This window comes from Pleurodeles waltl, chromosome 2_1, assembly GCF_031143425.1.
Source record: "Pleurodeles waltl isolate 20211129_DDA chromosome 2_1, aPleWal1.hap1.20221129, whole genome shotgun sequence".
Classification (NCBI taxonomy): Eukaryota; Metazoa; Chordata; class Amphibia; order Caudata; family Salamandridae; genus Pleurodeles; species Pleurodeles waltl.
This window is the reverse complement of record NC_090438.1, coordinates 162506178-162523521: the sequence shown is the minus strand read 5'-3', so window position 1 is coordinate 162523521 and position 17344 is coordinate 162506178. Positions and strand designations below refer to the sequence as shown.

General features: G+C 45.6%; 1 protein-coding gene across 4 annotated transcripts in view; it reads left to right on the top strand.

Moving 5' to 3' along the window:
* The window catches only part of STAG2 (STAG2 cohesin complex component), a 987179-nt gene that overhangs the window by 399925 nt on the left and 569910 nt on the right, over nt 1-17344 (top strand). For all 4 annotated transcript variants that reach the window (XM_069211859.1, XM_069211886.1, XM_069211877.1 and 1 more), the window contains exon 9: nt 4502-4653. In XM_069211859.1, the coding sequence (XP_069067960.1) occupies nt 4502-4653 (152 nt within the window). The remainder of the gene's footprint in view (nt 1-4501; nt 4654-17344) is intronic.

Sequence of the window (17344 nt, the reverse complement as noted above, 5' to 3'; positions counted from 1 at the left end):
GGGGCTCCTTTGAATAGAACAATCACCCTCCGTCACTACCCTGCATTTAGGGACCCAAACGTCCTCACCCAACTCCCCACCCTCGAGAACTCTACCTTACATGGTGCGTTTACTTCCCCACCCCCGGACAGAGAATCTAAGAGGCTGGCTAGTTTGGAAAATGTTTTTTTCCACCAGCCTTGCATTGCGATTGGTGAACGTCACATGCTAATTGGGCCACTATTACCACATGCTGTGGGACACAGTTGCGCAACTGCTGCCTCAGTACCCGGAGGATGCCCATGCCATTGTCTCAAGCAGTTAATGACGAAAGATTCAGTGAAGTTCACTGTTATTTGTGGTTTAGACACAACCAACTTGCTGGGCAGAGCACTTCCCTCGACAGTGACACTTTGAAGCCATGCCTGGCTGAGAACATCTAGCTTTTTAGCGGATGTTCTGGCTTGCCTTATGGACTTGCCCTTTGATGGCAGTCATCTCTTTGGAAATCAGGCAGACTGAGCTGAAGCACTTTGAGAACTTGTGGGTTACAGCCAAGTCCTTGGGCCTTTTAGTTGCCCTGCATCACCCCCAGTCTGCCCTTTACTCCTTTCGTGGCTACAGAAGTGGCTTTCAAGCTCTCCAGTCTTATCCCAGCCACTGACCCGCTCAAGCTGCCCAGCCTCTGCATGGACGAGGGTGTGGTTCATACGTGCCCGAGGTGTGCTACAAGCACCCAGCAGCTGCAGCCTCTAAGCCCTCCTAGTCTTGCCTTACAAGATGATGGGCACCCAGTTGGTGACAAAATCAGCCCTCTCCACCACCGGCAGTCCATATCAGACACGTGGGTCTTACACTTCATTTGGTGCTACCCCCTCCTCTTTAAATTCTCCCCTCCCCCCATACCTCCATCTCCCGATCGGCTTACAGAGGGTAATTTGTCCATACTCCGTGAGGGACTCATGGATCTCTTGTCCCAAGGGGGCCATAGAGAAGTTTTCAAATGTCGGAAGTAGGCAGTGGTTGATATTGCCGCTACTGTTCAATACCCAAAAAGAATGAAGGTCTTCAGCCTGTCTTAAATGTGGGAACCCTTAATCTTCCTCAAGAAGAAGTTCAAGAGGCTCAAATTGGCTCAGGTCATGTCTGCCATGGTGACTGAATGATAGCGTTGGACTTGCAGGACGCTTATTTACATATTCCAAACCTACTGGCCGACAGACATTACCTGTGGTTTATGGTAGGCCATGAGCACTTTCGGTTCACTGTGCTCCCCTTTGTCCTTACCAGCGCCCCTCGAGTGTACACCAAGTTGATAGCGGTGGTTGCAGCTTATCTGCTGATACCATGGGTGCCAATCTTCTTCCATCTTGATCACTGGCTGGTGAAGGTGTGCTTGCCCCAGGCTGTCGTTGCCCACCTCCATATGGTGGTGGACCTCCCGCATTCACTGGGCTTCACTAAAAAGGTGCTGAAGTCACACCTGACTCCCTTTCAGACGCTCACTTTAATTGGAGCTGTTCTGGATAGTGCAGTTTCGGGCTTATGCTCCTGAGCAGTGAGTCCAGGATATTCAGGCTATACCGATGTTTTGGCCTCTATCCTAAATTTCAGTGAGAATGACTCTGAGGCTGCTGGACCTCCTAGCCTCCTGCATCCTGCTTGCAACACATACCAGATGACATATGCGTGCTCTGCAATGGGACCTGAAGTTCCATTGGCAGCAGCATTGGGGAAGTCTCTGAAAAGGTCCAGATCTCTGTGGCACCTGCAAAGGACCTGCAGTGGTGTGAAACAAACCATGATTCTGCCAGAGGCACACACTTCTCCCTTCCACAATCAGATCTGACAGTAGTGACAGATGTCCTCATAGGATGGGTCAGCCATCTGAGAGAGGTGGAGATCAGGGGACTCTGGTCGCTGGCTGAATCAGGATACATATCAGCTTGCTAGAGCTCTGGGCCATCTGACTGACATTAAAAGGCTTTTCATCCATCAAGGGAAGGCTAGTGCAGGTGTTCACGGACAACACCACTGCCACGTGGTACTGCAACAAACAGGGCAGGTTGGGGTTGTGCATCCTTTTGTCAAGAGGCCCTGTGTCTCTGGACATGACTGGAACAGCCCTGTTGGTTCAACACCTGGCAGGTTCTCCAAATGCTGGAGCGGGCAAACTGTCATGGAAGCCTAGCGGATCACAAGTGGCATCTCCATCTGAAGGTGGAGGAGAACCTTGGTTAGATCACTTTGCCTCTGAAGACAATGCGCAATGTCAGCAGTTTTGCGCTCTGTAGTTTCCAAGGCGGTTATCTCTTGGAGACACTTTTCGTCTCAATTGGAACTCTGGCCTTGTGTACTCCTTTCCACCCATACCACTCCTGCCCAGAGTTCTCAAGAAGATCAGGGAAGGCTTCCGATGGAAAACGTTTACATTACATTGTACAGAAAAAAAATATCGACCTGCTTCTGTCTCTGATGCCCTTTTCTTTTCTTCCTCTTGCCCAGTAGGGCTCTGCTTTTGATACTCTGAAAGGATTCCTTTCTGCTCTGTTTGCCGCCTTGTCCTGACCAACCTTATTTATTAGGTCCCTTATTGTAAATAGATTTAAAGGTCTTGTACATATGCCTTCCTCCCCTCCCCCAAACGTCTTTCATTAGGCATCAGTGAGACCTTAATTTGGTTCTTGATCCTTTTCAGGCCTCTTTACAATCGTCCCCTCCGGCTGCTCACACTCAAAACAGCATTTCTTGTGGCAGTAACATCTGTCAACAGGGTTAGTGAGCTGCAGTCATTGTCAGTTACTTACCTCAAAAACTAACCTGTACTTAACTCCGCCAGGAACTGTTGAATTTTGCAGTTTCCACTTTTAGAATAGCTTATTGCCATTGTATGCCAAACTGTACATCACTGTTTTGTCTCACAGTTCTATCTATAGATATACAACGTACCCTACATTTAATGTACTTACCTCCAATTTGAATTTTGTGGTTCTAAAAATAAATTAAAAAATATATTTTTCTATATAAAAACCTATTGGCCTGGAGTTAAGTCTTTCAGTGTGTGTTCTCATTTATTGCCTGTGTGTGTACAACAAATGCTTAACACTACCCTCTGATAAGCCTAACTGCTCGACCACACTACCACAAAATATAGCATTAGTATTATCTATTATTGCTGCGGTCAAGCCTTTTGGGGGAACCCATGGACTCTGCGCACACTATCTCATTTTGAGATAGTATATACAGAGCCAGCCTCCTGCAGGTACTATTAAGTGCTTAAGATTTAAATGAAGAGTATTGTGAAGAATCAGGGTTATTGGTTATTAACCTTTGCATGTGGAGTATGTTCGTAGCAATGTCCTGTGCTTGTTTGAGGGCATTTCGGAGTGTAAAGATTCAGGTTACACAATGGTGTTCTTTACTTGATAAGACTGTTAAACACTCCCAGGGTCTCAGTTGCATGTAAAAAGGCATATAGTTTGAGGAGTTAAGGTCTCCCTGGTTGGTTGACTGGAATTTCTTCTTGATGGCTGGTCTCAAGTTCTAGATTCAGTGACTACACAGGTCGGCTGCATATTGTACTTTGTAACGTGCTTATTGCTGATCCCACAGATCATATGGTTGTGTGAGACAATTATAGACATTTGGGCACTGGTGGAGAGGATTGCCTAGTTGCAGTAATGAAATTCGCCCAGTTAACATTCATGGTCCTCTGTGAAGTGGGGTGTCATGTGGATGATGTAAGTTCTCCAAGAGTCTGGATTTATATTTGTCGAAGTCCAGATCTGGCCAGTTTTTGATTTGAGATTGAATGAGGCTCCATTGTGTTGAGTTATTGACAAAGGGTTAAATTGCACCTTAGTCAGATGTGATAACTGTTTTGTCTCTGATTTGACACGATAAAGTCCTGAAGTAGGTGATCTACATATATTTAGGTAAATATACGGTAGAATCAGTTGATAGCTTGTTACTCAAGAATGTGCTTATCAATTAGGAGCAACTCTGTACAGCAGTCCCTTTAATTTTCTATGTATTGTCGATACATGTGCTAATGCAATAAACGGCAAACTTTACTTAACTGTAATGCTCAGTGTGTTTTTATTTTGAAGTTTAAAATACGCCCTCCCACCTCGCTGGATGTAGGGATCAAAGAAATAGTCTTCAGAAATGCCTCTTATTATTCATTTACACTGATATGGGGTATTATCTAAGGTCTTGTCGGGGTGCTGTTGCATGTGATTTTCTTGGGTGGGAGCGTGAGTGATACGATGCACAATAAAATGAAAACCTTCTTCAAACAAAAACTTATAATATTTGGGGCAGGAGATTACACAGCATATGAATCTATAAGGATGCAAGCTGCAAACTCAGTTTTATAGTTAGGTAATGATTCCTTACCTCCTAATGTGAAGGAGAATTCAAGATAAAAAAAATCATGCTGAAGTTGGTACACATTTTTTTTTTGTGTCTTGTCTGATTAAAGTTGCTTAACTGCGTTAATTCCTGTTTTTATTTTGCATAGCTATGAAATTAATGACCGCCTTGGTGAACGTAGCTCTAAATCTTAGTATTAACATGGACAATACACAGCGGCAATACGAAACGGAACGAAATAAAACAATTGGAAAACGAGCAAATGATAGGCTTGAGCTGCTACTGCAAAAAAGGAAAGAGGTAAGAGCTTCACTTACATTGCTTTGTTAGAATTCGTTTCAGATTTCCACTGTCTGAATTTTCTAAAAATAATTGTTCCAAAAGTGGAACCTGAGGTATTAAATGCTAGAAGAAACATACGTGGGCTGCATCCATTGAGTTCTGTGTCCAGATAACATTATTTCTGCAAGACTGTAGGAGAAAAGGTGTTGATGAGCTCGAAAGAGGGTAAAGAAAATGAGTAGATGGAATGAAAGCAGCTTAGGGAGGACTGTGGATGAAAACAGTTGGTGGTTATCTGCTAATCCTCCGCCTTGAGTTCTATTGCATTAAGACTATATTCTTTATATTTTTAATTATTTTATGTCCGTCTAAGGGCAAAATATTAATTTAGCAATACCATTCATCTAGGATGTCTGATATGAAACTCGAGTACAAATTTACATTTAACTATCTTTCTTGCTTAGTGCAAGTGGAAAAAAAACAGATGCATATGACAATTTATAGAAACAGTAAATCCCATTTACCAAATTCTACAGATAGTTGTGGTTCATCATAATTTGATCATTATTTCCATTTCTTTGAATTAATCTGACAAGCCAGTAATACGCTGTACAGTCATTACATCAGTTTAAAACTGCATTCTACCAGTTGAACAGCCAATCCATAGAAGCAGTTTTGAGATTGTCACACACCATTCATACTTTAATGAAAGGAAATGGGGCTCCTAGTGCAATATATCATGTAACACGTAGAATAATTGTAGCACTGTTAGTTAAGTTTTGCTTCTCAGTCAATTGATACACTCAATATGAGGTAGAAATAATCCAGAAATCAAGGGTGGTGAGAGTGCAAAACATTTTTTTTTTAAATTACTTGCCATTGTTGGTCTATAATTCTGTGGGTAGGTGTGTAATGGGTTGGGTTCAAAATCTGCTCCCTCACCTTAGGTCAAATTGAAAATGCTTCATGCTATTATTAATGCCCCTTTTACTCTGAGTTCTGTTACATTCTTTCCTTTCCAAACTAAACAAGAATCCTGCTTTGCTGCATACTTGTATAGAAACTATTCTGAAAAGAGGCTTTATCTTTGTATAATTTTCAGATCCTGCTTATTTTTCTTACAAGTAAAAACATCTGTAGGAAGTTGGCTCGGTATATACTATTTCAAAGTGAGAGATAGTGTGCACGGACTCAAAGGGTTCCCCTTAGAGGTTGATAGTGGCAAAATGAGATAATACTAATGCTCTAGTTTGTGGCAGTGTGGTCGAGCAGTAGGCTTATCAGAGGGTAGTGGGTAGTATTAAGCATTTGTTGTACACACACAGGCAATAAATGAGGAACACCAACTCAGACTTACTCCAGGCCAATAGATTTTATCTAGAAAAATATATTTTCTTAATTTATTTTAGAACCACAAGATTTGAGGTAAGTACATAAAATGCAAGGTACTTCACACAGGTAAGTAAAGCACTTTGAATTAAAACAGTAGTACACAGTTTTGGTTAAAATGGCAATAAGCTATTTTAAAAGTGGACACAGTGCAAAAAACAACAGTTCCTGCAGGGGTTAAGTTTTGGTTAGTTTCTCAGGTAAGTAAAGCACTTACAACTTCAGTCGCCTGGGCATAGGCAGCCCACCGTTGGGGGTTCAAGGCAACTCCAAAGCCACAGCACCAGTGACACAGGGTGGTCAGGTGCATAGGTCAAAGGAGGGCCCAAAACACATAGGTGCCTATGGAAAACAGGGGTGCTCCGGTTCCAGTCTGCTGGCAGGTAAGTAACTGTGTCCTCGGGGAGCAGACCAGGGGGGTTTTGTAGAGCACTGAGGGGGTGGGGGGTGGTCACAAATGGACACAAAATAACCCTCAGCAGCACAGGGGCGGCCAGGTGCAGTGTGCAAAGTAAATGTCGGGTTTGCTGTAGAAATCAATGGAGGGACCTGGGGGTCACTCTGGCGATGCAGGCAGGGCACAGGGGTGTGGCTTCTTGGGTAAGATTTGGACTGCCTGCTGGTCACTCCTGCACTTATAGGTGGTTCCTCTCTGTCCTGGGGGCTGCGGGTGCAGTGCTTGGTCCAGGTGTCTAGTTTCTTTGTTACCAGGGAGTCGCGGTCAGGGGGAACCTCTGGATCCTTCTTGCAGATGTCGCTGTGGGGATTCTGGGGGGTCGACTCAGGGTGCAGGGATGTGGAATTTCTATCGCCCGACGCCCGGGACATCTTGTTTGGGGTCAAGGGCAACAAGTTTTTATGTTTACTTTGTCCTTGGGACAAGTAGGCCCAACCCTCTGCAGCACAAACCCTTTGGCTGCCTGTTTACAGAGAGTGGAACTCTCTACAGTTGAGGTAATGTGTTTCCAAAAGATAATGCTGTTCGAACTTGTATTTATGGTTCATTATTTGAAAACCTTCATTATTAGGGTGAGTGCTGTAAATAAATGTTTTAAGGTCACACTTCACTACTGACGTTGGTTCCAGTACAAATAAAAAAAACGTGTATACACATGTTTGAAAAGTTTAGGCTATGAGGCTAAGCATAATGCTCCCAGAATGCTCTCTGATTAGATGCAAATGAGGTGTCATTTAGTAAAATGTTTTGATGCATGCTAGTATTTCCCAAAAATATTTCTAATGGAAAATCAGTGTAACCATTTTCAACACGATTATGGGAAGCATGAAAATAAACAAACACTGACAAAGCCAACTGATCTGACATATTTTTATAAGTCTTTTAGTTTCATCAATGCGTGTCTTGTTTTGACATGGCTTTTGTAACACTTTATTGTTGTGGGAGCTACCAGGCCCTCAACATTGTAACAAACACTGGCAAAAAAAAAAAAAAAACGTTTTTGAACTCTAAAAGCACACGTTGCCACCAGTGGCATAACAAAGGCCCCGCAGCCGCTCTCCAGGGGGGCCCTTCAGCACAGCACCTGCCCTGAGTGAGTCTGGAGAGGGGGCTCCTCCATGTTCTGTGCAAAGGGGCACCCTCCAGTTTCGTTACGTCACTGATTGCCACTGTAGTTCCTGACACTGAACAAAACTACTTTGTGTGCCAATATGCTCCTTGTGGAAGAGAATAATGCGATCACTCACAGTAAAGCCAGCCGAAAGAGAGAGAAATAGAAGTTTAATAAAAACAAAATGTCTTTAACACCAGACCTAATTAGGGACCAAGACCCACATGTAGGTAGCTTTTTGCATGTCGCAAACAGCGACTTTCTCTGTTTGCGACGTGCAAAAAGCACATTGCGGTGCACAAACCCAGTTTTGCGATTCGGTAACCTGGTTACTAAATTGCAAAACAGGTTTGCGTCTCGCAATTAGGAAGGGGTGTTCTCTTCCTAATTGCGACTCGCAGTGCAATGTAGGATTGTTTTGCGAACGCGGGCGCAAACCAATCGCAGTTTGCACCCATTTCAAATGGGTGCTAACACTTTCACAAAAGGGAAGGGGTCCCCCTGGGACCCCTTCCCCATTGTGAATGTCACTGTAAACATTTTTTCAGAGCAGGCAGTGGTCCGCACTGCCTGCTCTGAAAAAATGAAACGAAACGTTTAATTTTTCGTTTTTGTAATGCATCTCGTTTTCCTTTAAGGAAAACGGGCTGCATTACAAAAAAAAAAAAACTGCTTTATTGAAAAGCAGTCACAGACATGGTGGTCTACTGTCTCCAGCAGGCCACCATCCCTGTGAGGCCGCCATTCGCAAGGGGGTCGCAAATTGCGACCCACCTCATGATTATTCATGATGTGGGCATTTGCGAAGCCCTTGCGAATCACAGATTGTGTCAGGGACACCATCCTACATTCGGATTTGCGACTCGCAATTTGCGGGTCGCAAATCTGAACCTACCTACATGTGGCCCCAAATTCTTAAAGAAAGTCACAAAAGTGCACCCATGGTATATGTCGTACCCCTATAAAATATTTGTGAACTGTATTTTAGCATGGGTAAATATGCATGTGTAGATTTGCTCATGTGAAAATCTATTGAGCATTTGCAAGTTCATTTTCCCTCCAGCCACTTTCTTCCCAACCGTGGAAGAAGTTCTAATTCTGCCATTGTCAGGAGTAAATGTCCAACCTTTCTTATTATGGGAAAATATTAGAGAGAAGCTGGTGAAGATCTTTAAAACATGCAGGTTAGTAGGTTTGCAGACTCAAAGGCATTCCAGCCCTGGAACTATTGCTTACTGCTTCCTCCAGCCCCAGTATGCAGATCTGCAGAAAGGTGGAAAAATAAGGAAATTGCTACAGTAGGGATTGAAACTGCAAGTATTCAAGCCCTACTATGGTAGTAGCCCTGGCATAATCAGAGAGGCTATTATCAGAGCTCTTACATAATGAGATTGCTGCCATAATTTGGCGCCACACTACATGGCACCAAAGGGACAAGTAGATCTTTTTACAGGACAAGTAGATTTGAGAAGCAACCTGTCCCGTGGACAAGTAGATATTTTAATAAATTCCACACCCCTGAGGGTGTCCACGTCGTCTGAGTTGCCTGGGAGTCCTCTCTGCAGTGTTTGTTGTCCTGAACTCGAGCCGGGGGCGTCGGGTGCAGTGTGTGAAGATTCATGCTTCTGACTGGAAGTAAGAGTCTCTTTAAAGTTGCTTCTTTGTTGCAATTTTGCACTTTCTCGGATTAGAAAGAATAATCTGGCCCTGAGTTCTGTTTTGATGGTGCCTATATTTCTATTTAACGACATGTTTTCTACAACATACATTTTTGCAGTATATATTTTCATATTTCAAAAGAGATGGTGTAAAGAACAGCTACTGAGAAAGGCAGTTATTGAGAAGGTAGTTGTAGAGAAATGCCTCCCTTGGCATGATTACCCCCTAACTTTTTGCCTTTTTCTGATGCAAGTCATGATTGAAAGGGTGCTGGGACCCTGCTAACCAGGCGCCAGCACAAGTGTTCTTTTCCTAAACTGTACCTTTGTTCCCATAATTGGCACAGCACTGGCACACAGATATGTCCCTTGTAACTGGTACCGCGGGCACTGTGGCCAGGGAAGGTCTCTAAGGGCTGCAGCATGTATTATGCCACCCCGGAGACCGCTCACTTAGCACATGCACACTGCCTCACAGCTTGTGTGTGCTGGTGGGGAGAAAATTAATAAGTCAACATGGCTTTCCTCTCAGGGTGCCCTGTCCCTAAACCACTGTCTGTGGCATAGGTAAGTCACCGCTCTAGCAGGCCTTATAGCCCTAAAGCAGGGTGCACTATACCACAGGTGAGGGCGTAGATGCATGAGTAAATACGCCCCTACAGTGTCTAAGTCAACTCTAAAACATTGTAAGTGCAGGGTAGCCTTACTGGTATATGGTCTGGGAGGTTGTCATCACAAACTCCACAGCACCATAATGGCTACCCTGAACACTGGGAAGTTTGGTATCAAACTTCTCAGCACTATAAACCCACACTGATGCCAGTGTGGGATTTATTGAAAAATGCACACAGAGGGCATCTTAGAGATGCCCCCGTAGTGAATCCTAGTTCGTTTTAATGGTATAACAGGAGTTAGCTTAGCCCCTGGCTTGCAGACTCGTGACCCCGCCACCTAGTGACTTTTAACCTACTTAGCTTGCTCTGTCTTAGCCCATTTAATTATTTAATTCTTCTAAGATGGCTGCCTTGTTTATAGTTAGGCCACTTGTTATGAGTTACATTTTCAGTGTCACTGCGCTAAGGCATCAAGATCAAGCACCAAAGACAAACTGTAGGTGTTCACACTTAGGGATTTTCCCTCTCTATAATTTTGAGGGATTGTTTATATTAATTGCCGTCTCAAGCATGTCTGTTATCTATTGTTTGGGAACACACCTACGTCAGGTGTCCTTGTAGATCTGTATAAATACATTGCACTTTAGACAGATAATCAGAGGGATTCCGACAAGAGGGCATTGCCACCATCGCTGATATTGATGCTGCAGTCGTCTTCACGCTGACCCAATCTTCGTGTCCCTGCGGAGTCTGAGATAGAGACCTAATTCCAAGGTAACGAGGGTTTGGGGCTCCTCTCATGGACATGTCATTGGCAGATTAGGTTTAGCAAAGCCAGCTCTCCTTTAGGTAGGAGGTTAGGCCTCTCACATTAGAGTATTAGGGCACATTACATCTCGTATGTCTTTTCTATGCATTGCAAGATGGTGGAAGTCTTTGTAGTAATGACTCTTGTCTTCACAATTCTGTTCCTTGCATTATTCATTATCCTAATCATTACAGCCCCTGCAACTTATCGCAAATTGCAGTTATGTAAAATAAAAATTATTGAAACTCTACTGCATCTTTGTTATTGCCTGTGTTTGTATGAGACATGAGATATCTATGAGAAAGGGGTAATCTCCATTTAACCACAACACTCCCTGAGATGTCTTATTCTCGAGTCCATGCGTAAAGGCTGCCACAAATCACCTTTTACTATTGTGTTTCTGGTGAGGTGCTGCTAGTGAGGCGGTAAGGTTGGGACAACAGTTGCGACTTGTAGGAAAGGCATAGTCGCCTACAAGCAAAAGTACTGTCATCCTTTACCCAGCAGTCTTGCCCAGAGCAAGAGTCCAAACTACGACACCCCCTGTATGTTAGCCCAACTGTTAGTGTAAGGCTGACAGGTCTAAGCCAGCCTGCCACTTTCAGACGAGTTTCTGACCACATGGGGTGAGTGCCTTTGTGCACTCAGTGGTCAGAAACCAAGCCTGTCCTGGGTGGAGGTGCTTCACACCTCCCCCTGCAGGAACTCTTAATACATGGCAGCCAGCCTCAAAGGCTCAGGGCTGGTGTTTCAGTGCTCCAGGGCACTCCAGCTAGTGGAGATGCCTGCCCCCCGAAAACAGCCCCCCACTTTTGGCGACAAGTTTGGGGAGATAATGAGAGAAACAAGGAAGTCACCCCCTTAGGCAGGTCTACCCCTAAGGTGACTAGAGCTGAAGTGGCCCCCTGCTTGGAAAATCCTCCATCTTGTTTTGGGGGATTTAGCCCAATAGGGATAGGGATGTGCTCCCCTCCCCAAAGGGAGGGAGCACAAGGAAGGTGTAGACACCCTCAAGGACCGTTGCCATTGGCTACTGCCCTCCAGCCCTGAACCCAGGATTCAGATTCCTGACGACCTACAAAGAAGGACCTCCTATCTGAAAAATCCCGCAGAGAAGGAAGGCAATTGCTTTGGCCCCAGCCCTACCATTCTGTCTCCAACGTCAAATAACCTGCACCAGCGACCTTTTCCCACTCAAAGGGATGCCCTGCACCTAAGAAGGATCAGGAACTCCCAGGGACAGCAGACATGGCCAACCAAATAAAGAAGAAGCCATCTTTAAAGGGACTCTAACCTCACTGTAGAAGCATGAGTCCCCTCCACTCTGCACCCGATGCCCCTGGCCTGTCTCCAGAAAAACCAACTACCTTGAGAGGATCCCCCAGCCACTCCGACAATGTGTCCACTCTGGGCTGACTTCTCTGCACCCCCTCGAGGATGCCTGCAGCGGGAATCCCGAGGATCCCCCTGATGGCGACTGCCCGGAACGAAGATATCCAATGCCTGGAGAAGCATTGCACACGTAGCCCCCAGGCCTGTGAGAAAACAACCACCATTGCAGCAGTGACCAGCAGGCGGCCCTCACCCCTGCCCAGTCCGTGGCTGGCCCTAGAAGCCCCTGTCTGCAATGTCTGAGTGACCCCCGGGTCCCTCCTTTGAAACCTATTGAACACCCGACCTCATGTTTGCCCACTGCACCCGGCTGCCCCTGTGCCGCTGAGTGTGTTTTGTGTGTCTACTTGTCGTCTTCCCCCCTCCCTCCCCCCCACAGTGCTCTACTAAACCTAACTGGTCTGCCCTTTGAGGACGCAGGTCCTTACCTGCCAGCAGACCAGAACCAGAGCACCCCACCCGTCTCTCTAGGCACCCATGTTATTTTGGCTCCTACTTGACCTCTGCGCCTGACCGGCCCTGTGTTGCTGGTGCTGGGTGTTTGGGGTAAACTTGAACCACCACTACAAGTTCAGTTTCCGGGGCTACCTATGCCCCAGAGACTGAACTTGTAAGCGCTCTACGTACTGTGTTAACTAAAATGTACTTACCTCCCCCAGGAACTGTTGAATTTTGCACTGTGTCCACTTTTAAAATGGCTTAGTTCCATTATATGAAAAACTGTGTACATTACTGTTTTGGTTCAAAGTTCTAAGTATTCCTATGTCAAGTAACCTGCAAGCTGCATCTTGTGGTTCTAAAAATAAACGAAAGAATATTTTTCTATATAAATCCTATTTGCCTGGAGTTAAATCTTAGTGTGTGTTCTCATTTATTGCTTGTGTGTGTACAACAAATGCTTAACATTACCCTCTGATAAGCCTAACTGCTCGACCCCACTATCACAAATAGAGCATTAGTATTATCTATTATTTCCTCTGTCAAAACCTCTTGGGGAACCCCTGGACTCCATGCACACTATATCTCATGTTGATACAGTGTATACAGAGGCAGATTCCTACAGGTACGAATTTGGGGAAGGATTGTAGGGGTCCCTGGACCCTTATGACTACCAGGGCAACCCATCCTTGGATTGGGCACACGTATTGGGTGAGGCCAGTGGACTGGACACTTCTGCAGATGCTTGCATGCAGTCTCCTCCCACAGTGGCTACAGCAGAGGGAGCAACTTATGCTATGGTGGTCAGTAGGGTAGCTGGGGTCCTTGGCTTTGAGCTATTCACTGTACAGGTCAGGTCCAATCTCCCGATGGAGGTGTTTCAGCCAGGTGCTTCCACATCTAAGCCCTTTTTGCCATTCAATGAAGCCCTAATCGATGTCCTTTTGGGTACTTGGTCCAAACATTATGAACAGGACTATCCCACAACACCATCTGCGCGCCCTGAACAACCCTAAAATCCTGTCCACCACCCCTGAGAGTCTTGTCATCCAGGCTTCTTCTTTCTCAGGTGCATTCCGTACCGCACCCCCGGATAGGGAATCAAAAAGGCTGGAACAATTTGGTAAGATGTTTTCTTCCTCCAGTCTCGTGCCGCTGTCCTCTGAAGTTTCTTGTCTTTCTTGAAGCAGGGCAGTCCTCTGAGGATTCAGAGGTCGCTGGTCCTTAGGAAAGCGTCGCTGGCGCAGGTTTCTTTGGAAGTCAGGAGACAGGCCGGTAGGACTGGGGCCAAAGCAGTTGGTGTCTTCTTTCTTCTTCTGCAGGGGTTTTCAGCTCAGCAGTCCTCTTCTTGTAAGTTGCAGGAATCTAAATCTTTAGGTTCAGGGAAGCCCTTAAATACTAAATTTAAGGGCGTGTTTAGGTCTGGGGGTTAGTAGCCAATGGCTACTAGCCCTGAGGGTGGGTACACCCTCTTTGTGCCTCCTCCCAAGGGGAGGGGGTCACAATCCTATCCCTGTTGGGGGAATCCTCCATCTGCAAGATGGAGGATTTCTAAAAGTTAGTCACTTCAGCTCAGGACACCTTAGGGGCTGTCCTGACTGGCCAGTGACTCCTCCTTGTTATTCTCATTATTTCCTCCGGCCTTGCCGCCAAAGGTGGGGCCGTGGCCGGAGAGGGCGGGCAACTCCCACTAGCTGGAGTGCCCTGCGGTGCTGGAACAAAGGGGGTGAGCCTTTGAGGCTCACCGCTAGGTGTTACAGCTCCTGCTTGGGGGAGGTGTTAGCATCTCCACCCAGTGCAGGCTTTGTTACTGGCCTCAGAGTGACAAAGGCACTCTCCCCATGGGGCCAGCAACATGTCTCGGTTGTGGCAGGCTGCTGGAACCAGTCAGCCTACACAGATAGTCGGTTAAGGTTTCAGGGGGCACCTCTAAGGTGCCCTCTGGGGTGTATTTTACAATAAAATGTACACTGGCATCAGTGTGCATTTATTGTGCTGAGAAGTTTGATACCAAACTTCCCAGTTTTCAGTGTAGCCATTATGGTGCTGTGGAGTTCGTGTTTGACAAACTCCCAGACTATATACTCTTATGGCTACCCTGCACTTACAATGTCTAAGGTTTTGCTTAGACACTGTAGGGACATAGTGCTCATCCACATATGCCCTCACCTGTGGTATAGTGCACCCTGCCTTAGGGCTGTAAGGCCTGCTAGAGGGGTGACTTACCTATGCCATAGGCAGTGTGAGGCTGGCATGGCACCCTGAGGGGAGTGTCATGTCGACCTACTCATTTTGTTCTCACCAGCACACACAAGCTGGCAAGCAGTGTGTCTGTGCTGAGTGAGGGGTCCCCAGGGTGGCATAAGACATGCTGCAGCCCTTAGAGACCTTCCCTGGCATCAGGGCCCTTGGTACCAGAGGTACCAGTTACAAGGGACTTACCTGGATGTCAGGGTGTGCCAATTGTGGATACAAAAGTACAGGTTAGGGAAAGAACACTGGTGCTGGGGCCTGGTTAGCAGGCCTCAGCACACTTTCAATTCAAAACATAGCATCAGCAAAGGCAAAAAGTCAGGGGGTAACCATGCCAAGGAGGCATTTCCTTACACCCATGCATTCTTGAGCCCTTCAGTTTCTATCATGGAAGGTGGGTTTCCTAGTAGCAATTACTTCCTTAAGAAGAGTGAGTGAAATTCAAGCATTCACTTTAGAAGAACCTATTTCCCAGTTACACAAACATAAAATAGTACTTAGGACAAATCCAAAATTTTTACCCAAAGTCTTATCACCATTTCACATTAATCAGTCAGTGGTATTACCAGTCTTCTTTCCACAGCCAGATTCAGTTGCTGAAAGAGCTCTCCACACACTTAATCTCAAAAGAGCTCTTCTGTATTATATTGACAGAACGGAAGACTTTAGAAAATCTAAACAACTTTTTGTCGTTTTCCAAAAACCTCATAAAGGTATTTCTATTTCCAAGCAACAAGGATTAGTCAGATGGAGAGTAAAGTGTATTTAGACTTGGTATCTTAAAGCAAAAAGGCAACTATTAGTAAATCCCAAAGCACATTCCTCTAGAACGAAAGGTGCTTCAATGGCATTCTTAGGCAATAGACTAATAGTAAACATATGCAAAGCAGCCACATGGTCAACATCACACACATTTACTAAATACTATTTTGTAGATGTGTTATCTCGACAACAAGCAAATGTTGGTCAAGCAGTGCTTAAACTACTATTTCACACTACTTCAACTCCTACAGGTTAGCCACCGCTTACTTGGGAGAGGAGCTGCTTTTGTCTATGCACAGCATGTGTATCTGCAACTACACATGCCATCGAATGAAAAATGTCACTTAGCCAGTATACATCTGTTAGTGGCATGTAGTGCTCCAGATGCACGTGCCCTCCCTCCCCTCAGGAAGCCTGTAGCCGTTGTACTTTATCATGGAAATATGTATGTTCGATGGCATATGTCGCTGCAGATACACATGTTTCGCACAGTCCGCTGCCTGGTGTTGGGCTCAGAGTATTACAAGTTGTTTTTCTAAGAAGAAGTCTTTTTTGGTCACGGGACCGAAGGACTCCTCCCTCTTCGGCTCCATTGCGCATGGGCGTCGACTCCATCTTAGATTGTTTTTTTCCGCTGTCGGGTTCGGACGTATTCCTTTTCGCTCCGTGTTTCGGTTCGGAAAGTTAGTCAGAATCTCGGAAGAAAGCTTCGGTATTGTTCCGTTCGGTATCGGGATAGTTAGGTACATCGACACCGATCATCGGAAGACTTTGGGGTAGCTTCGGGGCCTGGTCGGCCCGACCGCGTTGCATGGACATCTTTACTTTATATATTTAATCAGGATTCAGACCCTCCCAAACACTCACAACAGAGGCTGAATTCCCTCAGATTTTCTACCGCACGTCATGTGAAGGGAGTCTCCCGGAGCTCTGCTCAGTTTACCTTATTTCTGACTGAAGATTGTTTCCCTCAGGAAACTAGCTTTACAGCTTTATCATGTCTGAAAAGACAAAGAAGGGTCAGTTCAGAGACTGTGACAATTGTGGGAAGAAGAGAGTGCATGTTGATGACCCCCACAAGAAATGCATCTGTTGCCTCCATCCAGACCATAAGGTGAGAGACTGCAAAATCTGTTGCACCTTTAGTCAAAAAACCCTCAAGGCCCGTGAGGGTAGACTTGTCTTATGGCTGCAGAAACAGAAAGCCATTGAACATCCTTCCTCAGATGACAGTGAAGCGTCATCTCATGCTTCTCACCCTCAGAAAAGAACAGTTGAGAGAGGGAGAGTGTCTGATGAGCCACCAAGGAAGATGCCCAAAAAAACGAAACAAGTCTCTACTGAGTCAAAAAAGGATGTTTCCCATTCAGAGACACTAAAAAATTTACCAAAAAAGGTTCATTCAGAGCCTACTACGCCTTTGCATCCGAAAAGCACCTCAAAAAAGACATCCCTGTCTCTGTCACCCCAGAAAGACGCAGAAAAAGTCTCTTCAGGGGAAAAACACCCGTTGACGACCACCCCGTCGTCGACGGTGACATCTAGTACAGTGTCGTCGACGTTCACAACAGCGGTCTCACTGATGATTGACGTCGTCGCCGTTGTCGACGACGATAATTACGGCAAAATTTTAAAAAAAGGCTTTGTCGGCAAATACAGCGTCGACGGCGGAGGCCTCCTGGGTTCACCAATCGACCAGGGCACTCCCATTTATGAAGCACCTCTCAATGAGGTTTAAGAAGGCACTGCTGCCGACGACACCTACAGAGGATACGTCGACGAAACAACGGTCGACTAAGAAACCACTGACAAAGGATTCTTTCATGA